General features: G+C 38.0%; 1 protein-coding gene across 1 annotated transcript in view; it reads right to left on the bottom strand.

The window, feature by feature from the left end:
• The window catches only part of CFAP61 (cilia and flagella associated protein 61), a 418587-nt gene that overhangs the window by 279935 nt on the left and 111010 nt on the right, over nucleotides 1–27642 (bottom strand). The window contains exon 8 of the mRNA XM_045833360.1: nucleotides 9232–9391. Coding sequence (XP_045689316.1) covers nucleotides 9232–9391 — 160 coding nt within the window. The remainder of the gene's footprint in view (nucleotides 1–9231; nucleotides 9392–27642) is intronic.

The raw sequence follows: 27642 nt of genomic DNA, 5'->3' as shown, positions 1-27642 counted from the left end.
GTTCTTTATAAATTTTAGATATTAACCCCTTATCAGATATATCTGCAAATATGTTCTCCCATTCAGTAGGTTGTCATTTTTTAAATTTTTATTTCCCTTGCCTGAGATGATAGATCAGAAAAAATATTGCAATGAGCAATGTCTGAGATTTTACTGCCTATTTTCTTCTAGGATTTTTATGGTCTCAGGTCTAACATTTAAGTCTTTAATCCATTTGAACTTTTTCTTGTTTGTGGTATAAGAAGGTGGTTTAGTTTCATTTTTCTGGAAGTATCTGTCCAATTTTCCCAACACCATTTATTGAATAAATTATTTTTAGCCCATTGTATGTGCTCACTTCCTGTCAAATATTAATTGACTATAAAGGTGTGGGTTTATATCTGGGCTCTCTATTCTGTTCCATTGATCTATATGTCTATTTCTATGCCAGTACCATGTCTTTTTCATTACAATGGCCTTATAGTACAGTTTAATATTAGTTAGCATGATTCCTCCAATTTTGTTCTTCTTTCTTGGGATCACTGTTGCTATGTAGGGCCTTTTGTGATTCCATATAGATTTTTAAAATATTTGCTTCAGTTCTGTGAAATATGTCATTGGTATCTTCATGAAGTTGCATTGAATCTATAGATTGCTTTGTGTAGTATGGACATTTTAATGATGCAAATTTGTCCTATCCATGAACATGGTATGTACTTGTACTTATTTGTATCTCCTTCAATTTCTTTCTTCAGTGTCTTATAATTTTCTGAGTATAGGTCTTTTACAGTCATGGTTAGGTTTATTCCTAGGTATTTTATTCTTTTTGAAGCCATTGTGAATGGAATTATTTTCTTAATTTTTCTTTCTGACAGCTCAATGGTATATAAAAATGCAAGTGATTTCTGGATATTAATTTGGTATCCTGCTACTGTGAAAAGCAGTATGGTGTTACCTCAAAAAACTAAAATTGAGCCCTGGCTGGTGTAGCTCAGTGGACTGAGTGTGGGCTACGAACCAAAGTGTCGCATGTTCGATTCCCAGTCAGGGCACATGCCTGGGTTGCAGGCCACGGCCCCCAGCAACCACACATTGATGTTTCTCTCTCTCTCTCTCTCTTTCTCCCTCCCTTCCCTCTCTAAAAATAAATAAATAAAATCTAAAAAAACAAACAAACAACAAAAAACCCCCCTAAAATTGGGTCCTAGCTGGTATGGCTCAGATGGTTGAAGCATTGTCCCATAACTGAAAGCTTGTTGGTTCAATTCCTGGTCAGGGCACATACGTAGGCTGCAGGTTCAATTGTGGTTCAGTGCAGTCATGAATGACCCCCAATCCAGATGCATTCTATCTCCAGTCCCAGCGTGGATACCTGGTCTGGATGCATGTGGAAGCAATTGATCAATGCTTTTCTCTCACATCAATGTCACTCTCTTTCCCTTCCTCTCTCTCTAAAAAAATCAAATGAAAAAAATGTCCTCAGTTAAGGATAAAAAAAATTAAATATGGAACCACCTTTCCACTTTTGGGAATTTATTCAAAGAAACCCAAAACACCAATATGACAGAACATAGCACTCCTGTATTCACTGCTGCATTATTTACAATAGTCAAGATTTGGAAGCAGCTGGAATGTCCATTAGTAGATGAGTGGATAAAACAGTTATGGGAGGTTTACACAATGGAATACTACTCAGGCATGAAAAAGAAGAAAATTTTACCCTTTGTGGCAGCATGGATAGTCCTGGAGAAAATTATGCTAAGGGAAGTAAGCCAATCAGAGAAAAACAAACACCATATGATTTCACTCATATGTGGAATCCAATGAACAAAGTGAACTAACCAGCAAAGCAGAGACTGGCTCATAGATAGATAGTAGGCTGATGGATTTGGGTAGAAGACATTTGGGGGTTGAGGGATTGAGTGAAAAAGAAAAAAGACTCACGGACACAGACAACAGTATGGTTATTGTGGAGGGTGAGGAGGGTGGTATAGATAGAAGAGAGAATAAGGTGAATAAATGGTAATGGAAAAAATACAATAAAATGGCACAGTTATAGTAAAAAAAAAATGCTGTCTTATATGTGAGCCCTAATGCAAAAAGACTTTATCTGGGCTGGAATGGGAGTAAAAGGGAGAAAACTGTACTTGAACAATGATTAAAAGTAAAAAAAAAGAAGACTTTATCTGCACTAGGAGGAGATTAGGAAATGGGACAGGGACAGAGGAAAGACCACATGAAGACACTGGGAGAAGCAGCAACCTAGAAGCCACAGAGAGTCCTCAGAAGAAATCAACCCTGTCAACAACCTGATCTCTGACTTCAGCCCTCAGAACTATGAGAAAATAAATATCCATTGTTTAAGTTCCCCAGTCTGTGGTACTCTGTTATGACAGCCCAAACAACCTTATACAGAGCCCTAGTGGGTCACTGGTTAAATAACTGTAGACAATACTGCACATTAAAATAGATGTCCTGAGATAAATAATGAAAATATTTTGGCAGAAACACTGCTATTCTCTGTAGACGAGTGTTTCATCCACACTTGGAATCCATGTTAAAAGAAGAATAAGGTAAAATAGAAGGCAACTAGGCATGAAGAGAGGCTAAAAGACTTGTCCTATATTTTATTGATAAACAATAAGTAAGACTTGATTTAGCCATTGTTTCTTAGATTTGGCACAAGCAGAGTGATTCCAGATGTTTCCTTCCCATACGAAGGAGAGAATCTGAGGCCAGAAGCAAATGTAAGTTCAATGGAAAGAAACTTAAGATGTAAAGAAACACTTCATAACAATAAGTGATATTTTTTTAATTTAAAAGGAAACATTGCCATGTTTTATGTGAAGATTATATGAAAATTATATTTTGAAGGGTCTTTTAAATGTATACTAAGCAGCACTTCTCCAGCATGAGTTGGCTGTAAGGGGCTACATTGGTTATTCATTTGAAAGCCCACAATTCTGTTATATAAAATTGTATTTCTCCCTACCAATGGCACATTAAGTTCCACAGAGATTCTGTATGGTAAGCCCCAGGTATATAATGAGATTCACAGATCTGAATCTTGCAGGCAGGACTCATTTAAAACAGACTCCTGCTCCCCAGGTCATACCAACCTACATGACAAACAAAAGTTTTGGTTTTGGCTTGTTTCTATTTTTTTTTATTTTAACTAAAAATTGTGGCAATGCCAATAAAGCTGTAGAAACAGAGTCTGTGCCCTATTTTGCCTATGCATCATCAAGAAAATTGCTAGCTCAATTTTGTTTCCAAAGTCTTTATTGTGACAATGCAGTGAATAAAAGACACAGCTTGATTTGCAAAGGCTGACCAGGGCCAGTGGTGGGGCCTATCAGGAAAAAAACATATTGTTTTGAGCCATTCTATTGTCACTGAAGGAATATATTCATACTGCCTGGCATATGAAGTATTCTGATATGTGTTCAGAGACTCAGCATCTATTTCTTTACGAATTCTTCCAATATTCAGAGAACTTGCTACTTCTTAATTAGGTACTCCACTAAATAAAAATATAAACTTTTGTTAGATTTTCCTTATACTAGGACAAAATCTGCATCCTCAGACATTGTTCCCACTGGTCTCAGTTTATTCCCAAGATTTAGTCATTAAAAACCAAAATTTACAAGTGTGTGTGATGTTGTATATCCAAAATGGATGACTAAAAAATTAAAACATACACAAATTAGTCGAGTAAAATGCCAATTGCATATACATAGTTAAACTTCTTAGATTCGATGTTAACTTCTGATATGGCTGACAAGCTGAAGGCCCCAGGCTGACTGGAATGCACATAAATAACTAAAGCAATGCCACTGTATTAGCTTAAGAATGTAGAGCTAGGACATTATTCTGCTTGGAAGGGTTGAGGCTGATGTGAAATTCCAAGATTCATAGCTGGTGGGAAAAGCCCATACCCTGAGTCAAGGATTTCAGAGAAGGCAGTTTATTTAAGAGATGATTCCAGGAAGCACCAGGAGGGTGATGAGGAATAGAGAAAGGGAAGGAAGCAGCTAATAAAGTATGTGCCATTAAGTTGCCTGTGGAAATGGGGTTCTTGCAGCATCACAAGAAAAGCACTTCCAGAATCTTGCATGAGAGAATGAGATGTAGTGGTAAGATTTATTGAAACTGGAGCAAACACAAAGGACTGTCCCCAGGTGCCCAGAAACTCTCTCATCCATGGCCAAGTGGTTGAGCTTTGTCCCACTGAGGAAGAAGTCCAGCCTTGTCTTCATCAAGTCAGGAAGAGCCATCATCCAGAGGTTCTGTGCCATCATTCAGTCCACGCCAAAGCTTAGTCCAGTTTAGTCTCTGAACCTATCCAGCTAACTTAGTCTCTGTTCCTGGGTATTCTCCAGCTAGTGCTGCACTGTGGTACCCAGACCCTCACATGGAGTCTGCTGGGAGCAGAGTCTGTTGGGTCCACATGACTGCCACAGGTAAGAATGCATGAATGAACTGGCAAATAAATGCATGTCATGAAGAGAGGCTTTTGTTAAGCGTTGATTATATTACCTCAGGCTTTCAAGATGACCAATCTCTTTCCGAAACCACCACAGGCTTGAGCTGGGCTCTCCCCTTAACCAATCCAATTCCTAGATCATCCAGGGTTCTGGATGACCAGAACCCAATCCAATCCTTTTCCCAGCCTAGATTCCTTCCCATTATGGTTGCCATCTTGGCTTCTATTGCACATGTCCCAAAGTTCTGTTGCATCGTCTGGTTTCTACTGCTCAAATGCCCAGCAGAAGAATTTCCCCTTTGTTATTTATTCCTCCGCCCCTCCATAATCAGGGTGAATAAACTAGTTGTACCTCAGGGAGATTGGAAAGCCAGTCCTTCCTCCCTAAACAGAAAGACGGAGGAGTGTTAATCCTGTTGGCAGAGCAGTTACCCCTGGGGTGTGTCAAACTGCAGTTTCCAACCTAATTAAGCTTAGCCAGTTTTGCTCCCTTCTCTTTTATTAATATTTAGCTATCTACACAGGCAATTATACAGATTACCAGCTGGACAGCTGGAACTTAATTCTACAGAAGAACTCTGGGAAGCAGCAGAAAACTAATGTTTCCCAGTAACCCTGCGTGAAGGGTGAGGGAGCTGGTGTTTATATGCTGACTGCTATGAGTTGTGTATAAATGTTTTCACAGAGGGTGGGGAAAAAACTAGAACAGCAGTGTCTTGGTGAGGGTTCCCTGAGAAGCAGGAGTGCAGTCAAGAACTCGAGTTCAACCATTTATTTGGGAAATGATAAAGAACATAGCAGTAAGGGAGCAGTGATGTGAGACAGGGAAACAAAGACTGTTCCTGGAACTTCTGGCCTGTCTCTAGCATAGGGCAGATCCTGCAAACACAGAGGTGAAGATTCTAGCAGAAGGAATTTGCTCAGAGCACACACACACAAAACAGTCTTAAGTCAGGATAGAAAGAAGTTAGGGATAACTCCCAATAAGTGGAGTGAAGAAATAGGAACAAACTTCACAGGCCAGTAAACTACTAGGTCCTCTCATCAGGGCCCCCACCTCCATGCACTATCAAAGGAAACAGTTGTGGCAGGAAACCCCTGGGATGGTCGCAGAAGTCAAAAACAACAAGAACTAGTTAAAACTAGATCATTCCAAGATGGAAGAAAAATTAACCAGAGGCCAACCTGAAAGCTCATTATACCATCATTGTAATGAAAAGTGACACCACAAGTTAAGGGGAGTCCCAAGGAAGCGAACACCATGACACTTTCAGAAGAATGGATCATATTAGGAATAAGATCCCCTCCCGAAGTCAGAGAGAGTATTTGGCACCACAAAATTCAAAAACCGGGATCACATAAACTGCCAGGAATTGACTGTGTGCACAACTGATTCACGAGTTGGCCTGTGTCCACTTGAAAACAAACTCTCACTTCTTTCAAAACAGCGCGCGTTCCCTGTTATCTCTGTGTTTGCCTGAATAAAACTTGCTTTCATTCTTCCTCCAAATTTCTCGAAACCTTTCCTGCATGAGTCAAGAGCCTGGAGGTCACCTGACACATGAAAGGTCCCAGACTATGCCAGGACAGGGACAGCCCCCAGCATGGAACCAGTTTAGTGATGGTCTCAGGGATATGGGCATGCCACTGAGAACTCATTAAAGTGGTAACTCAAATAACTTGTTGAAGTGAAAAAACTAATCATGTATCTAGTGTAGCAGAATCCCCACTGGAGTTTTCAGTCAAAGCCATCCAAGATAAAGTCACCTTGCCAAGCAGAGAGGGATGGGTCTGGTTGTTGGGTCAGCTCCTGATGAGCTTTAAATTTTGAATGAGCTCGAGCAGGTGTTAAAAAGACACTATATCACCTATCCTAGCTCTCCTACATCAAGTTATGGGAACAAAATGAGATAATATACATGAAAATCCTTTGAAAAGTAGAAAGCAATAAACAAAATACAAAGTATAAGGCACAATTGTGTGTGTCCATCTGAAACAAGAATTTTAGTTCATATTTTAGAGAAATTATATTTCCTTTAACTTGAGGCTTTCATCAAAAAAAAGAAAAGTAGATCATAGCACATTTAGAATCTTCTCTGGAGCCTCATTCTTTGTTGTTGATAAGAAGATGACAGCAAAATGTGTTGATGACTCTTTCCTTAGATATAATAAGCTCTTGATTATTTGTGAATCCATCCCTGAGTTATTTGGTAGTCTACAATAGTACTCCCTGGTAAAAATGCCTTAATCATCTTTGTATCAGAGAACGTAAAGCTGGATTTTCAAAAATAACAAGGCATGGAAGATAACACAAGTTTTCCTATTTCCTTTACTTACCATCCTATCTGAGATAACTGATTTTAAGTAAAAGTATTAAGGGCTGTAGAGAGATATAGGACTTCTTTCAGCTTCCATACCTCTGTGTGCATTCACTAAATAGGGATATACTAGATTATGTGTGTTTTTAAGTCTCAATTTTAAATTCTTTTCTCCCCATAAAGTTTGTAAAATAGGATTTTTTCATTCAATGTATATGGAACATGAGTAGCCTCAGAGCTACTCCGGAACACACAGGAAAAGACTATATATTTTCAACTTGTTTTTAATAACAACAGTCACAAGGGGAAGATAAACCGCTTAAGTTTTTTCAGGATTTACTCTGTGCTTGGTACTGGACTAAGCATATCATATAGATTCTAACATTTAATCTTCCCAATAACTCTTTGGCTTAAATACTACTTTTTATCTCCATTTTATACATGAAGGAGATGAGTCATAAAACCTATTTAATGCCACCTCCACTAAGAATATTTACACATTTGAAAATGACAGTGGTAACTTATGACTGAAGATTGTCTCATGCTGAAAATTTCCTTCAGTACACTGCAATATCTCTTTGCTAAGAAGCATGGGTGAGTCAGCCTTCACTATCAAAAAATAATGACCTTTAATCTCTCTTTTGGGAAGAGTACAAGTACAAGGTCTGTCCAGAAAAAGTTGAGCCATTGTTAATGTGATGAGAATGGTTTGCATGACATCGATGTAACCTGGCAGCCAAGGGGAGTGGACTAGAATGTGCATGCACAATATAGTGACGACTTTACTGTACTAGTCAGTGGGGGTGGTAAATACCATTGAGTGAGCATGTGTACTGTGTAGCCATCACATTCAAAATGACTGAGCACCCAGAGCAATGAATATGCATCAAACTTTGTGTTAAGTTTGAACATTCCTCTGAGGACCCTATTTGGATGATTCAGAAGGATGTAGCTATGGGCGATTGGTGACTGGCAGCTTCATCACAACAAAGCGGCTGCTTATGCATCATGGCTTGCAGAATTTTTTGGCAAAATATCAAATCATCCAGGTGACTCAGATACCCTACAGCCTAGATATGGTGCCCTGCGACTTCTGGCTTTTCCCAAAACTAAAATCACCTTTAAAAATGAAGAGATTTCAGACTGTCAGTGAGATTCAGGAAAATATGATGGGGTAGCTGATGGCAGCTGGGAGGTCCCAAGGTGCATATTTTGAAGGGGACTGAGATGCCATTGTCTTATGTACAATGTTTCTTGTATCTTCTTCAATAAATGTCTCTACTTTTCATGTTACATAGCTGGATACCTTCTGGACAGACCTCATACAGTCATTAGTACAAAAAGGACACACCTCTTCGTCTATGGCTCTGCTGTGTAGTTCTGTGTAATAAGTGAACATTCGGATGAACTCTGAATATCCATGCACTTGGTTTCCTGTCCAGGTGATAATGACACTTGCCATTGTTTACATGAACAAGAAATTTGCCACCACTCAATGTGTTCATTTTTCTATTTTGAACAATCTTGATATATAATCTTGCAGAAACGAGAAAGTAGAATAATTCAAAATGCCCTTATTTTAACCTGGGAAGACTCAAGTAAGTGAAAGGCCAATCACAAAGAATTGGTAACAAAGAAGACCTACATTTATTGAGCACTAGAATAAAGCCCTTGAATGAGTAACCCCAGTGAAACTTCACAATTCCCTTATGTGTAAGATATTACTATTGTTTCTATCCTAAAAATGAAAACAATAACAACAAAAAAAACCAGGTTTAGATAAATGAACTAACATACCTTGCCTGCATCTGTCTGATTTAACAACCAAGACATTTAACTGCAAAGATACCCAGGGACACAATAAGACCGCATTAAACTATTGTAAAATATCAAAGTTTGAGATTATCTAATTTCAGTTGGTGAAAATCCTGATACAGACAATGTTTTAAAAATCAATTCTGTTATATTATATGGCTAGAAATAAGTTAAGCACGTTAAAAATGACTACTTGCAATAAACCAGCATGCATAATCATTTGCTAAAGACACCCTCACAGAAGCACTAACTCACAGGATTAAAAAGGCCTACAGAACTTCTTGGGAGACTGACTTGAAAAATTTACTTATTATAATTGCACTTGCATGTGTTGTGTGTTTGTGTGTATAAAAGCCTGAAATACTACCAATTATATCATCATAAACATTCTAAAGGCAGATATCTGATTTTAGAAAACCTTAAGCTGAAAGGCCTCTACGTCTAACTAAACTAAAAATTTAGGCTATCTGAGCTCATAGATATGTGCACAAGGACTTGATTAAGCATGAAAACTACACCTTAAAGAGAATTTGAGAAGGAGATATAAAATTAGTCCCATCACTTAGTAAGAAACACGGTTGTATATAAGGTATGGATTTAATTCCTGATATGTTCCCACGATAGCCCCTGTACCTTGACTTCCTTGAACACTTAGCTCTTGTGGTAGTTCCAAAACATCATCGGGATGTGGGATGCAGAATCCATGGAAGAGCACCAAGTCAAAGCACTCATGCAGGAGCTGCATGTTCACTCGTGAGCACACACTCATGAACCCAACAGCTACACCTTCCACCTGAAACATACAAAATATCTCATCACTCTATCAGACCTCAAATGAATTCTCATCATGAAACTTCCATAAGCCCATAGCCCATGGGTGGTTGGTAGTTTGGTAGGCACTTTGAAATGTTTAAGGAAGGGAGCAGTATTTTTCTTTAGTAGTTCTAGTGTCCAGCACAATGCATGGCATACACAACATGCTCAAAACAATGTTTGACAAATGACCACTGTGTACAATACTAGAAATGGATATGTAACATAGGGAAGCTGTAACAGGGTGCAGCCAAGAGGGGGGCCCCAAGTAGAGATTTGAAATGGGGTCTAGAACTCAAGGTGTTCAGGAAATATTAGGATGTCTTCACCCCCACTCCACAGGTATGGGTTGGGGGAAGGGACAAATGGAGCAGGGCCATTGAGAACTGTCTTGCATAGCAACAGCTTTACAGCTAACCTCTGGTGTGGTCATTTAACATATCTATAACCTTTAACTGGTTACATAGATATGCTAAATGGCTGTGGCCACGCTCTGAGCCAGGGAAATGGAAGTAACTTCCCCACCAAGATGTAATTGGAGGGGCAGGTCCCCCGAGTTACAGTGTCTGCGTGGGAGCTTGAAGAAGACTGGCTCCATGACATGGGGCCACGCCTACCCAGACTCACAATGGTAGCTCAGTAAAGCTGGAAGGATATGAGAGTGCTGGCAAGTGTAGCCAATTGTGGAAGGAGTAGGAAATGGGGCTGCAGAGGAACACTGGCACGGGGATTTAAACTGAGACGTGGCTGGGGCAGTGGAGAGAGAACCACATGGCTTTGCCAGAGTGGGGACTCCCGTGGCCATTGTGCAGAGAGGACCACATGGCTGTGGCAATAGAAAGGAGAACCACGTGGCTGTGGACATGTAAAAGAACCATCCCACTTTAGCGCAGATCCCAGCAACACAGCTGATGGTGCCAGGAACTGAGGGAGGCCTACCAGCTGACACAGATTACTGGGAAGAACTGGGGGCTGCCTGAGGCATGGACTTCTTTTTCTTTTACTGAGATACGGTACCCTAGACTGGGAAGAGGGGGAAGGAAGGACTGTGTGTGTTTGTGGGTGTTTTAAGGGACTTTCGGGTTTTGATGAAGACATTAGGTCACTACTTTAAATCTGTATAGCATTAAATAGAAAAGCAACAAAGAAGCCCAGAGCAAGTAGAAGGAAGGAAATAACCAAGGTCAGAGCAGAATTAAATGACATAGAGACTAAAAGCACAATTCTAAGGATCAATGAATCCAAGAGTTGGTTCTTTGAAAAGATAAAAAAAAAATCGACAAGCCTTTAAGCAGACTCATCAAGAAAAAAAGAGAGAAGACCCAAATAAACACAATCAGAAATAAAAGAGGAGAGGTTACAACAGATACCACAGAAATACAAAGGATTGTAAGAAATCACTACAAAGAACTGTATGCCAAGAAATTTGAAAACCTAGATGAAATGGACAAATTTCTAGAAAAATATAATCTTCCAAAACTCAATGAAAAAGAAGCAGAAAGCCTGAACAGACCAATAACAGCAAAAGAAATTGAAGCAGTAATCAAAAGACTCCCAACACACAAAAGCCCTGGACCAGATGGTTTCACAGGAGAATTCTACAAAGCATTTAAGGAAGAGCTAACCCCTATCCTTCACAGACTATTCCAAAAAATCCAAAAAGATGGAAGACTCCCAAACTCTTTTTAGGAGGCCAACATCATCCTAATTCCAAAACCAGATAAAGACACAACAAAGAAAGAAAACTTCAGGCCAATATCGCTGATGAACACTGACACTAAAATCCTCAACAAAATACTGGCAAACCGCATCCAACAATACATTAAAAAGATCATACACCATGACCAAGTGGGATTCATTCCAGGGATGCAAGGATGGTACAATATTCGCAAGTAAGTAAATATAATACATCACATAAACCAAAGCAAAGACAAAAACCACAGGATCACATCAATAGATGTAGAAAAAGCATTTGATAAGGTACAGCACCCATTTATGATAAAAACACTCTGCAAAGTGGGAACAGAGGGATCATTCCTCAACATAATAAAGGCCATTATGAGAGACCTACAGCGAACATCATACTCAATGGGCAAACATTAAAATCTTTTCCACTAAGATCAGGAACAAGACAAGGCTGTCCACTTTCACCACTTCTATTCAATATAGTAATGGAAGTTTTAGCCACAGCAATCAGACAAGAAAAAGAAATAAATGGCATCCAAATTAAAAAGGAGGAAAGAAAACTGTCACTGTTTGCAGATGACATGATAGTATACATAGAAAATCCTATAGACTCCACCAAAAAACTGCTTGACCTAATAAACAAATCTGGCAAAACAGTGGGATAGAAAGTCAATATCCAAAAATCAAAGGCATTTCTGTACAACAACAATGAAACAGCAGAAGCAGAAATAAAGAAAAAAATCCCATTTGAAATAGCAAGAAGAAAAATAAAATGCCTAGGAATAAACCTAACCAAATAGGTAAAAGACTTGTATTCAGAAAACTACATAACACAGAGGAAAGAAATCAAGGAAGACACAAACAAATGGAAACATATACTGGGTTCATGGACTGGAAGAATTAACATCATCAAAATGTCCATAGTACCCAAAGAAATTTACACATTCAATGCAATACCCATTAAAGTACCAATGGCTTATTTCACAGACATAGAACGAACACTTCAAAAGTTTATATGGAACCATAAACAACCCTGAATAGCTGGTGCAATTTTGAGAAAGAAGAGTAAAGTAGGAGGGATCACAATACTTGACACTAAACTATACTACAAGGCCACTGTAATCAAAACAGCCTAGTACTGGCATAAAAACAGGAACATGGACCAGTGGAACAGAACAGAGAGCCCAGAAATAAACCCAAGTCTCTATGGTCAATTAATATTTGACAAAGGAGGCAGCAACATAAAGTGGAGTAAAAATAACTTCTTCAACAAATGGTGTTGGGAGAACTGGACAGCTACATGCAAAAAAATGAAATTACAGCACCAACTTACACCTTATACAAAAATAAATTCAAATAGATAAAAGACTTAAATATAATCCGTGACACCATTGAAGTCTTATAGGAGAATGTAGGTAGGAAAATCTCAGATATTTCATGCAGAAAGTTTTTTACTGACATGTCCCCTAGAGCAACGGACGTAAAGGAAAGAATAAACAAACGGGGCCTCATCAAAATAAAAAGCTTCTGCACAGCTACAGAAAACAGTATCAAAATAAAAAGAGAACCAACTGTATGGGAAAACATATTTGCCAATGATACCTTGGACAAGGGTTCAATCTCCAAAATATATAAAGAACTTACACAACTCCATTCTAAGAAGACAAGCAACCCAATTAAAAAATGGGTAAAGGACTTGAACAGACACTTCTCCAAAGAGGACACACAGAGGATCCAGAGACACATGAAAAGATGCTCAATATCACTACCTATCAGAGAGATGCAAATTAAAACCACAATGAGATACCACTTCACACCAGTCAGAATGGCCATCATAAACAAAACAACAAACAACAAGTGTTGGAGAAGTTGTGGAGAAAAGGGGACCCTAGTGCACTGTTGGTGGAACTGCAGACTGGTACAACCACTATGGAAAGCAGTCTGGAATTTCCTCAGAAAACTAAATATGGATCTGCTTTTTGACCCAGTAATTCCACTGCTGGGACTATATACTAAGAACACTGAAACACCAATACAAAAGAACCTTTGCACCCCGATGTTCATAGCAGCACAATTTACAATAGCTAGATGCTGGAAGCAACCTAGATGCCCATCAGTAAGTGAATGGATCAAAAAACTATGGTACATTTACACAATGGAATTCTATGCAGCAGAAAGAAGGAGCTCCTACCCTTTGCAACAGCTTGGATGGAGCTGGAAAGCATTATGCTAAGCGAAATAAGCCAGGCAGTAAAAGACAAATACCATATGATCTCACCTTTAACAGGAACCTAATCAACAGAACAAAGAAGCAAGCAAAATATAAGCAAAGACACTGAAATAGAGGACAGACTGACAGTGACCAGAGGGGAGAGAAGAGGGAATTTCAGGGGAGAGAGAGAATGGGAAGGGTTTACAGGAGAATGGGAAGGGTTTACAGGAACAAATTTAAAGGACATATGGACAAAAGGTAGGGGGAGGGTGGTAATGGGAGGGAAGTGGGTTGGGTTGGGTGGGTGGTCTGGAATGGGAGTAAGAGGGAGAAAACTATACTTGAACAATTATTAAAATAAAAATAAATAAATAAATAATTAAATAAAATAAACATTTCCTTTCCTTTTCACGAATCTCTGGCATTGAGAGACGTCTTTCCTTTGGCAACAGACATAACGAACCTGGGGGCGTTCCTTTTGGTCATAGCATACTGCCCTTTCCTCCTTCCCCCCCGCTTTTGTTCTATAATAAAGCTGCCAGAGAGCCCTTAAGGGGAAACTATTTGGAACTTAACATGTGCATTTTTTGCCCAGGCAATGTTCTTGCCCGCCCCATGTTCTTTTTATTATCCCACTGCAAGCCCAGCCTTCTGTCCACTCTCCTGCCCTCTACCATGCACAGTTCACAGTAAGACCAGCCATTGTTCCAGTGTCCATCTGATTGACCACTGAGTCAGAGAAAGTTCATGGTTGCTCACTCTTAATTATCTTAATTCATTAATTTGATTAGATGGTCTCATGGAGAGGAGATATAAGGAAAGAGGTTTGGTGAAAATGTTTGAGTAAACTCAACTCATGGGTATAATTTACAAATGCATCCATCACCTCCCAGCATCATAACAGATACCTGGTTTATACCTCTTGCAATGGTCCCTGTGATTTTTGACCTTTGATGAGCAATACACAGGTAAGAATATGAATGTAACAGAGTGGTAAAATAAGAAATATATATTTGATCTTCATTCCTGGTCCAAGCGCAAGCTCCAAAAACACTTGCAATTTCCTAAAAGGATCATCTTTGTTTTTCATAATAGCACCTTTCAAGGATACCTAAGTTTATGCTAATAAGGTGACTCTTTGAAAATGGGGGCTAGTTGTCAGAGTAACCAAACATGTGATTTTCAGGTTGGGACTTTCAGTCCTACCCCTGACCTCACAGGAGGGGAGAGGGGCCAGAGATCAAGTTCAATCACCAATGGCCAAGAATATAATTAATCATTAATGGAACCAGCATAAAAACCCCTAAACAACTGGATTAGGGAGTTTTTGGTTTGGTGAACACACTGAGGTACTAGGAGGTGGTGTGCCCAAGATGGGCATGAAAGTTCCATACCCCTTCCTCCTCTACACCTTACTCTATGTATCTTTTCCATTTGACTGTTCCTGAGTTGTATCTTTTATAATAAACAAGTAAGAGTAAGTAAAGTATTTCCCTGAGTTCTATGAGCTGTTCTAGTAAATTACTGAACCCAAGGAGGGTGTTGTGGTAATCCTGATTTATAGCCAGTTAGTCAGAAGTACAGGTGACAATCTGGGACTTATGACTAGCTTCTGAAGTGGGAGTAGTCTTGTGGGCATGAGTCCGAAATGTGTGAGGTCTGTGCTAACTCCAGGTAGTGTCAGCATAGAATTGCAGGATGTTCTAGAGAGCTGAAGAATTGGTTGGTGTGGAAAAAAACCCTACAAATTTGTTGTCAGAAGTGCTGTGATTAGAGGAAACAAGTTATCTTTTAATGAGTAACTACCTAATCTGCACCTATTATTGGTACTAAAATATAAATTAACAAAATTTAATACTATCATATTCCACATTAAGAGATGACTGTGACTGAAATTCTCTATATCTCTTCAATAATTCTGCATTATATTCTTCTCTGCAAGATAAGCATTTAAAATTTTTAAAGAGAGAAAATGTATAGCTTGTTAGTTAACTAATCTTATTGTGGTAATTGTTTTGCAATATGTACATACATCAAATCATTATACTGTGCAACTTGAACTTATATAATGTTATATGTCAATTATATCCATAAAACTGGAAAAAATAAATAAGCTTCACATACATAATTTCTGTTATTACATGGATTTTAAGCATATTCTGATTGACTGATTTGACTCTGCCAGCTCTTGTTAGAAACCAGCATTTGTCCCTCAAGTGTTGAGACTACTTTTTTGAGACAATCATTCTACTCAAAAAGTAGAACTCAAACAATTATAGGGAATCCTAGCCATAAATGTCCAGCTGGGGAAAATGGTTAATACTTTAACCTAGTGATTTTCAACCAGTTTGCTGCAAAAAATTTTAAAACATGCAATACCTGAACTCTTGTATTTAGTCAGGGGCAATGATCTCTTTTCCTTAGAATGTCAAATAAAAATGACAACACCCAACATAACAATATCGGTCTGGTGTGAATGCCCTGTCTTTACCCATAAATATATAGGTCATGTAACCGAGTTGCATCTTATTGGTCACGACAGAGAAGTTTGCATCTGACTGCTTAATTTTTGGTATCAGAAATCCTTATATACAAGTGGCACCTGATTTTTTAAGAAGTCACTTTGGAGCAAAAGGAGTGAGTATTTGCTATTACATATTTTTGTAAATCAATCAAAATTACACCTATTTTTGTCAGATTGGCAAAAATTATATTTTTGGTGTACCACAAAATTTTAATAATTAGCTTATGTGTGCCATGAGATGAAAAAGGTTGAAAATTGTTACTTTAACCTACTAAAAAAGAAAATTAAGGTATAATATGTGCAGCCTTTTAAATGATACAGAAAAATTAGGTATTAAACTATTTGTTCTCAAATGTGTCTACTAGTTTAAAACCATTTGTTTTCAAAAATGTGTTTGCAAAATACATGTGAAACTCCCTTTATTTTCTCTTTGCTAAAATACAAGAGGAATATTTAAAACTTAATTTTCCATGCATATTCTTTTCTTTACAGTGCCCCCCAATGATACTAGTTAGCTGTAAGCCTGAATTTACCCAGCTGTTTTATAAAGCCATTGACACTTTAATAAAAGTCCAAAATAAACATTTTAATTTTTTCCCCAAATAACAAGTGATTGTTTTTCTTGTTTGCACTCCTGAACAAAAGCTGTGTAGCTGCAGTTGTCTAGCTTCTCTGTAATTTTAGGCTCAAAACTCAGCAGAGGCTGATTAACCAATCCATCTACCATATGTGCAGAAAGAGATGGCCAGCCTCAATCTCGGCAGGGAAAATTGGCACCCATCTTGGTGCACATGGAGATGTCCTTCTAATCTACAGCCACACTGGTGCAAAGAAACTTCGATGGCCTGAAATACCTTTTGCTGGCTTCACAGCGAGCTGCATGCACATGTTAAGAATGTATTATTTATAAGACTGCTGTTAGTAATGAGCTATTACACTAATGGCTCATTGTGTTTGGAATTTGATTTCAAATGGCATGGATCACACATTCTGATGAAAATGAGAAAAACATGTTTTGCCATTAGGAACAAAGATTTAACATTCTCCAATTCTACAGCCTATTATATTCCCATCATTCATCCCAGGTTGTGACAATTCACAAAAGTTCACAATTATGGACTGCTACACAGCAAGGGCATATTGCAGAAGTGCCTGCCTGCTTTTTCCTTTGGGTTCTTTCAAATAACCATTCTGATTTGAGAAACACTCTTTTGAATTATGAATTTGTGGAAGTGTTCAAATGCATCTTTTTGTGTGTATGTCTTCTGGAAAAATAAATTTATTTAATGGACTTTTTTTACTTGTACAATGAAAAAAGTATTGGTTGCTGGCTGCTATTTATCCTCCAGGTAACAGGTGAAGACATCACTATGGTGTCATCAATTATGGTATACTGAAGAGCAAAACTATAAGTTTTGTTGCTGTTGTTTTTCCTATGATGATCTACATGATGGTACATGAGGGTCAGATTACTAGAAAATCATACGTGCAGTGGCTTTGTCTTCACAAGCATGTCCATTTATAGATACATGTACACTGTATCATTCATGCTTCCATATAAAGAGCCCTATGGTCACTCATCCCTTTGGAACAGCAATACTCCACCATGAGGTTGCCCTCAATGTGACCATTGACAGCTTTGATTCCCCTCTTCCCGATGTCAAGGGCATCACTGAGCTGGCAGGCTCTGCCCATACACAGGTCAGTGGTGCCTACTCAACTACTGCTCCCCATGCCATAGATGATGTCAAAGCACATACTCTGCCCATCTATCTCTAGGAACCACCACTGGCCTTTCACTTCCCTTCCCTAAAATATCAGTTTGGAGTAAACAGCAGATATCAAGGTAAGCCAGGACAGAGTTATGAAAAGCAACTTGCAGCAAAGTGGTAACTCAAAATTCCTCCAAAGGAGCTATCAATCCAAAGAATGTCTTCGCAGTTAGAAACCTTTCATGAAGAGCTTCTCACATGGCACAGGCATAACTCTCATAGACATTCTACATGCATGGCCTGTAACTACTGCAGGCTGGTCTGTTAAGAGACAGACTTCTTATACTTTGTTCTGTTATCTCTGCTCAACTGGAGTCACCTAAAAGCATGGTAAACCAGTAAATGCCTAATTGGCATTTTGGGGGAAAACCCTCATTTGCATCAACTGCCAATTCCCATGATATAAATGCTCCCCTTATGGCCAATCTTAAGCTACCAATGTAATGTCACCAAACAGGGAGCTGGAAATGGATGCTCAGTACCCACCATTATATAGCATTCCTAGTATACAGAGACCATAGAGATAAATAACCTCAAGAGTATAGATAATAGTAAAATAATTAGGAAGTGATGAGTGTTGAACATTTATTAACTTTGTTTTTAATATAATTTATCATACTGTAAGTTTACATAATTTAATTTTTAATAATGGCTGTGTTTAACAACCAGCTTGCAAAATTACTAAAGGTTTGACAATTGGCTCCTATAAGCCAGAGAGAGCTAGTTCCAGATACCACTGCCTAAAGATCTAGCCTGAGGAAGTCCAGGTGGTTGGGAGAATGACACATGGAGACAGGTGGGAGGGTAGTGACAACACTGATCTTGACCCCAAAAAGACTTTAACTCACTAGCTACAGCTTGGTACAGATTTAAGATCTCCCAAATCAATCCTAATTGATTTCCCCTTGATAGGGCAAAAATCCCTCACCCTCTCCCTTGAGGGGTCCTGCTTCTGACCCTCCATTTAAGATTGAATCTGTGGTTTCATCTTCATAGAACACAAAGCTTCTGATGTCTAAGGCAGCACAACCTCTTGAAGACTGGCTCTCTAGAGACATCAAAGGATCCTTTCAGGGTTGGGATTGCAATTTTCAGCCTGCAACTTTCCTCTGATGTTTATAGACAATTAAAATGTGTAACAGATGACTAGAGAAAGAAAGAATACGAGGGAAGAACCCACTGCAGCTGCTCTACACAAGCACTAACTCAATGATTCAGGTTGAAACTAGCACCTTGAAAGCAAAAAGTGAAAAGCCTTCTCCAGAGTAATATCAGCATGGTGGCAGAGTAAAAATGTCCATAATTTTTGTCCTCCCACTCAACAGCAACTATTTGGCATCTATTCATGAACAAAAATGCTTTTGAAGGAGCAGTAAAATCCAGCACCATATGCAACAGGACCTTGGAGGACTGTTGCCTACTGTGCATCAGGAAATAGGCAGACAGACACCAATCCTGCCTGTGGACTCTGCAGTGGCCTGTGAACTGGCTCCAGCACCTCTTGGTGTGTCTGTGAGCCAACAGAGAATATTAACTTAAATAATCACTCACAGAGGAGAGCCTCTGTGAAAGCACAACTTTCCAGAGAAGTTCCAAGACTTGGTTGAAGCAAAAATAGTATGAGTTTGGACACATTCGAGTGGGTAAGAGGAACAGTTTGGCTTTATCCATGTCACCTATCAATCAAGGAAGCACAGATTAGTGCCAAGACATATCTTCCTTAGACTGTGACTTATCCTGAGGTGGGAAGGGATAGTATGTGAGTGAGTGCCAGCTTCCCCAATGGTGTGGAATACTTCCGTTTCTCTTTAACCCCTTTTAGTGTACTAAATCTGGGGCTCCAAAACTGGGGTGATGGGTGAAAAGAGTCTGGGAAAGCAGCAAATACAGCTCTTGGAGGACATTAAAGAAACAGAGATCATAAAAGTGTTGCAAATTCCATCAAGAAACCCACCCATGACCTGCTGGAAATGCCTCATTCATGAGTCCCCTGAACTGACCCATGAGCACTCCCAGCTCTCCGTCTCTCTCACCCATATATGACCCTACCCGCATGGCTAGTTCTCTTGCATGTTCCCAACAGCAGCATGTGCAGGCTTTGGCAGTGAGGACATGCAGAAAATCAGTTGCATCTGTGGCCCAGAGGGAGACTACAAACTTAAACTGTAGTGCCACCTTTGGAAAAAGAGAGTCTGTCAGCACTCAACCTGCTGCTTTGCAAGATCCAAAGAATGCATACAAGCTTAAGAATTCTGCCATAAGAGAAAGCAAGAAGCGAGGAGCAGATGTATTCACAAGATATCCCAGAAAGTCTCAGAATCCCTACCAGGTCTACTGGAGGTATTTCACTTATGAAGATAGTAAATACTGATGGAGGTGACTGATACTTCAAATGTGAAGTCAGCACAAAACTCTAAGAATCATGAAAAATCAAGGAAATATGACACTACCAAAGGATTGTAATTATTTTGCAGTAAACAAACTCAAAGACATGAAAATCTCTGATTTACCAGATAAAGAATTCAAAATAGCTGTTTTAAAGAAACTCAATGACCTACATGAAAACACAAAGAAAATTCAAGAAAATCAGGAAAACAATACACAAACCAAGAAGTTTAATAGAAAGAAATTATAAAAATAAACAGAAATTCTGGAACTGAAGAATACAATGAATGAAACAAACAAAACAAAACAAAAAAAATACAATAAAGAGCATCAACACAAGACTTGGTCAAGTAGAAGAAAGACTCGGTGAGCTCAAAGACAGGATCTGCCCTGGCTGATATAGCTTAGTAGATTGAGTGCAGGCCTACGAAGCAAAGGGTCACAGGTTCGATTCCTAGTCAGAGCACATGCCTGGGCTGCGGGCCAGGTCCCCAGTATGGGGCATGCAAGAGGCAACCATACATTGATGTTTCTTGCCCTCTCTTCTTCCCTTCCCCCTCTTTAAAAATAAAATAAATAAAATCTAAAAAAAAAAAAAGACAGGGTCTTTGAAATTATCCAGTCAGAGGAAAACAAAGATTGAAAAGGAGAGGAAAAAGTCTACATGATCTATGAAATATCATCAAAGAGATCAATTTACAAATCATTGGATTTCCAGAAGGAGAAAGAGGAAGGAGGGCACCGAAGCTTATTTAAGAAGTAGTAATGGCTGAGAACATCCCAAATCTGGTAAGAGATTTGTATATCCAAGTTCATGAAACACAAGTCACCAAAGTAAAGTGAAAAAATCCTCTCCAAGACACACTGTAATAAAATTGTCAAAAATCGGACACAAATAGAGAATCTTAAAAGTAGCAAGAGACAAAAACAAACAAACAAACAAACAAACCCTGTAACTTATTATAAGGGAACCTCCATAAGGTTATTAGTGGATTTCTTAGCAGAAACCTTATAAGCCAGGAGAGTATGGAATGATATATTCAAATGCTGGGGGGTGAAAAACTCTGCCAATCAAGAACACTTTACTAGGCAAAGCTATCCTTCTAAAAAGAAGGGTAGACAAAGGCTTTTCCAGACAAATAAAAGTTGAGGGAGTTCATCAACACTAGGCCTACCTTAAAATAAATACTTCAAGGAGTTCTTTAAACTGAAATGAAAGCACACTAATTAGTAACATGAAAACATATGAAAATATACAACACACTGAAAAAACTGAGTATATAGTCTGATTCAGAATATTCTAATACTATAATATGGTAGAATGTTAAACACAACTCTAGTATACAAGTTAAAGTACAAAAGTATTAAAAATAACTATAGATGTAATTTATTAATAAATACACAATATTAAAAAAGGCAAATAGTGACACTGAAAATATAAAAGGGTACATTTTTTGTATATGATCAAAGTTAAGTTGTTATCAGCATAAAATATATTGTTACATATATGAGATGTTTTATGTAAGCCTCATTGTAACCACAAAGTAAAGTGTGCAGTAGTTCCACAAAACATAAAAAAGAATCTGAGCATACTGCTACAAAATAATCATTTAACAAAAGGAGACAGCAAGAGAGAATAAAAGGAACAGGGGTACTACAAAACAAAAAACAGTAAGATGGCATTAGTAAGGCCCTACCTATTGCTAGTTACTCTTAATGTAAATGGATTATATTCTCCAATCAAAAGACACAGAGTGGCTGGATGAATAAGAAAGCAAAAGCCAACTATATGTTGCCTCCAAGAGACTCCAGTTTTATTGCTCAAAATAAAGAGAGAACAAGATGATATTCCATGCAAGTGGAAAGCAAAAGAAAGCAGGGATATCTATACTTATATCAGACAAAAGAGGCTTTAAGACAAAAATGGTAACAAGAGACAAAGAAGGTCATTATATAATGATAAAATGGTCAATTCATATAGAAGATGTAACAATCATAAATATATAAACACATACATTTCCAATGTCAAACCACTTAAATATATTAAGTAAATACTAGAAGATATTAAAAAAAATAGACAGCAATACAATAAAAGTAGGGGACTTCCATACCCTAACTTTCAACATTGGAGAGACCATCAAATGTTGACAAAAAATCAACTAGAAAATGCTGGATTTGATTGATACTTTAGATCAAATGAACCTAACAAAAATACACACAACATTCCATCCAATAGCAGCAGAATACACATTCTCCTCAAACACACATGAAACATTCTCCAGGAAAGATGACACATTAGGTCAAAAACAAGTCTTACCAAATTTAAGAAGATGAAATAGTGCCAAGTATTTCTTCTAATCACATGTTATGAAACTAATTTACAAATATGTGGAAATTTTAAAACTCTCCTAAAAAACTAAGAAGCCAAGAATCAAAATGGAAATCAAAAAACATCTTTCTTTTTATTTTTTAATATATTTTATGTATTATGCTATTACAATTGTCCCATTTTCCCCGCTTTATTACCCTCCACCCTGCATACCTCCTCCCACCTGCATTCCCCCACCTTAGTTCATGTCCATAGGTTATACTTATGAGTTATTTGGCTTCTCCATTTCCTATACTATTCTTAACCTCTCCCTGTCTATTTTCTACCAACCATTTACGCTATTTATTCTCTGTACCTTTTCTCCCATTACCCCCCTCTCCATTGATAACCTTCCATGTGACTTTCATTTCTGTGATTCTGTTCCTGTTCTAGTTGTTTCCTTAGTTTGTTTTTGTTTTTGTTTTTAGGTTAAGTTTTTAATAGTTGTGAGTTTGTTGTCATTTTACTGTTCATAGTTTTGATCATATTCTTTTTTTTAGATAAGTCCCTTTAACATTTCATATAATAAGGGCTTGGTGATGATGAACTCCTTTAATTAGACCTTATCTGGGAAGCACTTCATCTGCCCTTCCATCTCAAAGACAGTTTTGCTGAACAAAGTAATCCTACTTTTCTGGATGAATGTTTCTTCTTTAAATCCTTGGTCACTGGACTTCCATACAGTTCGATTTTCTGGCAGTTCTAGTTGTTTTTTGGTTTTAAATTTGTTGTTGTATGAGGAGGCACAGTGTGTCTACTTATGCCTCCATCATGGCCGTAAGTCCCCCAAAATATGTTAAAACAACAAAAATGGAAAACAACACACCAAAACCTATGGGATGCTAAAAATCAATTCTAAGAGGTAAGTTTATAGTGATAAATATCACAGCAAGAAGAAAAGAGAGGTCTCAAATTTTAAAAAGCTAACTTTATACTTCAAAGAATGAGGAAAAGGAGATTAAATTAAGCCAAAATTTCACAGAAGGAAGGTAGTATCCAAGATCATGGTAATAATAAATGAAATAGAGACTAGAAAAACAACATAAAAGATCAATAAACTAAGAACTCATTCTTTGAAATCGACACACCTGTAGCTAGATTAAGGCAAATAGAGAGAAGCCTCAACTAAAATCAGAAAAAAGAGGAGATAGAATTAATAACGAAAAATACAAAGGATCATGAGGCTACTATGAACAATTATATGGCAACAAATTGGACAACCTAAAATAAGTGGATAAATTCCTAGAAACATAAAACCTACTAAATCACGGTGAAATAGAAAATGTGAATAGACCAATAACAAATAATGAGACTGAATCAGTAATCAAAAACCTCCCAAAAAAGAAAAGCCCCAAACCAGATAAATTCACTAGTGAATTCTATCACATATTTAAAGAAGAATTAATATCAATCATTCTCAAACTCTTCCAAATTAATCAAAGAGGAGGGTATACTCCTAAATTCATTTTATGAGACAAGTAATACCTTGATGCCAAAACCAGATAAAGACACTACCAGATAAGAAAACTACAGACCAGTATCCACAATGCTCACAGATGCAAAAATTCTCAACAATTTTTACTAAACAAAATTCAACAGCACATTTAAAGGATAATACACCATGACCAACCAGAATTTTCCCTGGGATACAAGGGTGGTTCAACATACACAAATCAAACAATGTGATGTATACTACATTAATCAATATAAAAGACAAAAATCATATGATCATCTCAATAGATACAGATAAATAGTTTGACAAAATACAACATCCCTTCATGATTAAAAAATGCTCAGCAAACTGGGTTTAGAAGTAACACATGTCAACACAATAAGGGCCAGATATGACAAGCTCAAAGGGAACATCATACTTAACACTGAATAGTTAAAAGATTTTCCTCTAAGATCAGGAACAGAACAAGGGTACCTTCTCTCACCACTCCTATTCAACATAGGACTAGAAGTCCTAGCCAGAGAAATAAGGCAAGAAAAAGAAAAGATATTCAAATCAGAAAGAAAGAAGTAAAATTGTCTTTTGTTTCCAGGTATGATCTTATATAAAGAAAATCCTAAGGACACTATCAAAAACTGTTAGAACTAATCAACAAACTCACTACACTGCAGAATATAAAATCAACACACAGAACTCCACTGCATTTCTACACACTAAAGATAAAATATCCCCCAAAAGAAATAAAGAAAACAATCCAATTCACAAATATCAAAAAGAATAGAATTCTCAGAAATAAATTTAACCAAGGAAGTGAAAAATCTATACACTGAAAACACAAGACTTTGATGGAAGAAATTGAATATACAAGCAAATTGAAATATATTCCCTGTTCATGGATTTGAAGAATTAACATTGTTAAAATGTTTATACTGCCTGCAGCCCCCTATAAATTCAATATAATATCTATCAAAAGTCCAATGGCATTTTTCACAGAAATAGAAAAAGCAATCCTAAAGTTAGTATGGAACCACAAAAGACTCCAAATAACCAAAACAATCCTTAGAAGAAGAGCAAAGCTGGAAGCATGTATCCTTATCTCAAACTATATTACAAAGCTATAGTAATTAGAACAATATGGTATTGAATAAAACAGACGCATAGACCAATGGAACAGAATTAAGAGCCCAGAAACAAAACCTTGCATATACGGTAAACTAATATCTGACAAGAGAGTCAAGAATCTCAATGAGGAAAGGATAATCTCTTTAATAAATGGTAATGAGAAAACTTGGCATCTACATGCAGAAGAATGAAATTAAACCCTATCTTACACCACTCACAAATACGAACTCATAATGGATTAAAGACTTAAACATAAGTCCTGAAATTGCAAAACCTGTAGAAGAATTATAAGGAAAAAGTTCTTTGACATTAGTCTTGGCAACAAGTTTTTGGATATAACACCAAACATACAAGCAATGAGAATAAAAACTAATAAGACACACCACGCATAAGAAACTATCAGAGGAAGAGGCAATATGGCAGAGAATTAAATGAAAAGCCACATTAACCTCCTCCAAGGACCAATCTGGAATTACAACTAAATTGTGGAGATATCACCTGGAACAAACAACTGAACAATAGTGAGAGAGAAGCCTTATAACCTTGGACAGACAGAAAAATCTGCTTCAGTCAAATGTTTGGTAAGGACTGTGGTGGAGACTCAAAAGCAGGGTTGGCCAGGCACCCACAGGTGGCAGTGCTACAGGGATAATTAAGTGGCTGGTTGGATCCCCCTGAGAAGAATGAGGTCTAAATCCTAGCTGGGATGCCCAGCCAAGAACAACAGACCCCAAAAAGCACACAGATAACAACTGGCGGCAAGAAGTGTCAGGGTTACTCTCTGCCAGAGACAGATGGCTAAAGACGCAAAGAGCCGTTTAAAGGATCAATGTACAGATTTTCATTTACAGCAACTTACCTGTAGCTCTGGCAAAGGCAAGGGCAGAGCAGACGAGAGACACTTGAGGAGAGACTGGGGACACAGAGGCTTTGGGGAGAGAACTGAGAGACTGGCCACCAGGATCCTGGTGCTGAGTCATCACCCCTATTGCAGCAGCCATCCTACTCAGACAGACCACCCATTCTGAGCAGCAGCAGCCTGAGGGGAAACAACAGCCCCAACCCAAGAGGGATTCTGCCCTGCCCTATGAGGCTTAAGTCTAATGCTGAGAACAGAGTGGCTAGATTAATAAGCAAAGGAAACAGTCAAAGACAGTAGATTCCGGACCGTTTCAGAGCAGGTTGCTTAAGGTCAGATGGTATCAAAATCTGATATCACCAGAGGCAGACCCAGAAAGAAAATACAGTGGTAAATACTAGAGGCTACCTAGACGAAAACGACTGTGATCTTCTCCATGATTAGCAATATTTTCTTTCCTATATAGCTTTCTAACATTCATTTCTTGTCCAGCAAGTTTGTGCACATTAAGTCACTAGAATTTACACTATAGTTTATTTCTCTCTTTTCTTATCATAGTCTTAATCTTTTTAAACCCTTATTGATATTGTTCACTTGCAGTTGATAGTGGAATTGTGTATGGGGGACATTTTTGTGGATTGGGGTTTGTTCTCTGGGCTTTGTGGTTTTGTTCAGGCATCACCTACACAACAGCTTACAAGACACGGTGGGCAGAGTGACCCTAAGTCAACCAATTGAGGGAATGACCTAGTAAAGAACAACCCAACAACAATCAAAACCCAATTACATCCAGGGAGGCAACATAAATGGCACAAAGGGCATCCCAAGAGCATCAAGTTCGGGAGGTCAAGGAGACTACACCAGTAAATCTCACAGGCCTCCTATCATAGATGTTCACACCACAAATTCAAGGAGTCCAAATAGATCAATTTGAGAAGCAGAAGGAAGAAAGAAGAGTCTCCAAAACAATGGGAAGACAAACCCCAAACAATAGAAAAGGAGAAATCCTCTGAAAGAATGCTAAATGAAATAGAGGCAAGTCAACTATTAGATATTAAGTTCAAAGCAATGGTTATCAGGAAGCTCAATGAGCTCACAATGAGCTACCAGAAACTACAGGGAAACTACAATGAACTCACTGCAAACTATATCAACATGAAAAAGGAAATAGAAACTATCAACAAGACGCAAGAGGAAATGAAGAATACAATTTCTGAGTTAAAGAACAGAGTAGAAGGAATCAAAAGCAGGCTACACGAAGCAGAAGATTGGATCAGTGAGCTGGAGGACAAAAAAGAAAAAACTCCCAGAAAGAGCAAGAAAATGAAAAGAGACCGGATAGAATGAAGAGGGATTAAGAGAAATGCAAGACAATATGAAATGTAATAATATCCATATAATAGGGATACCAGAAGGAGAAGAAGAAGAGCAAGGGATAGAAAACCTATTTGAAAAAGTAATGATGGAAAACTTCCCTAATTTCATGAGAGAAAAAGCCACACAAATCCAGGAAACATGGAGTCCCAATCAAGAGGAACCCAAAGAGGCCCACTCCAAGACACATGATGATTAAAATGGCAAAATTCAAAGACAAAGAGAATCTTAAAGGCAGCAAGATTAGCAAGGAAGTAACATACAAGGGAGCCCCAATAAGGGTAGACGATGACTTCTCAATGGAAATACCGCAAGACAGAAGGGAATGGCAAGAAGTATTCCAAGTAATGAATAGCAAAGGCCTGCCGTCCATACTATATTACTCAGCAGGCCCTCAATGAAAATGGAAGGTGAAATAAGGAGTTTCCAAGACAAAAGAAGGTTAAAAGAATACATCACTACCAAACCAGCACTGC

The sequence above is a fragment of the Phyllostomus hastatus genome, unplaced genomic scaffold, assembly GCF_019186645.2.
Source record: "Phyllostomus hastatus isolate PE091 unplaced genomic scaffold, TTU_PhHast_1.1 phas_contig_17, whole genome shotgun sequence".
Taxonomy (NCBI): domain Eukaryota; kingdom Metazoa; phylum Chordata; class Mammalia; order Chiroptera; family Phyllostomidae; genus Phyllostomus; species Phyllostomus hastatus.
Note: the sequence above shows the minus strand (reverse complement) of the source record. Positions and strands in the feature narration are given on the sequence as shown.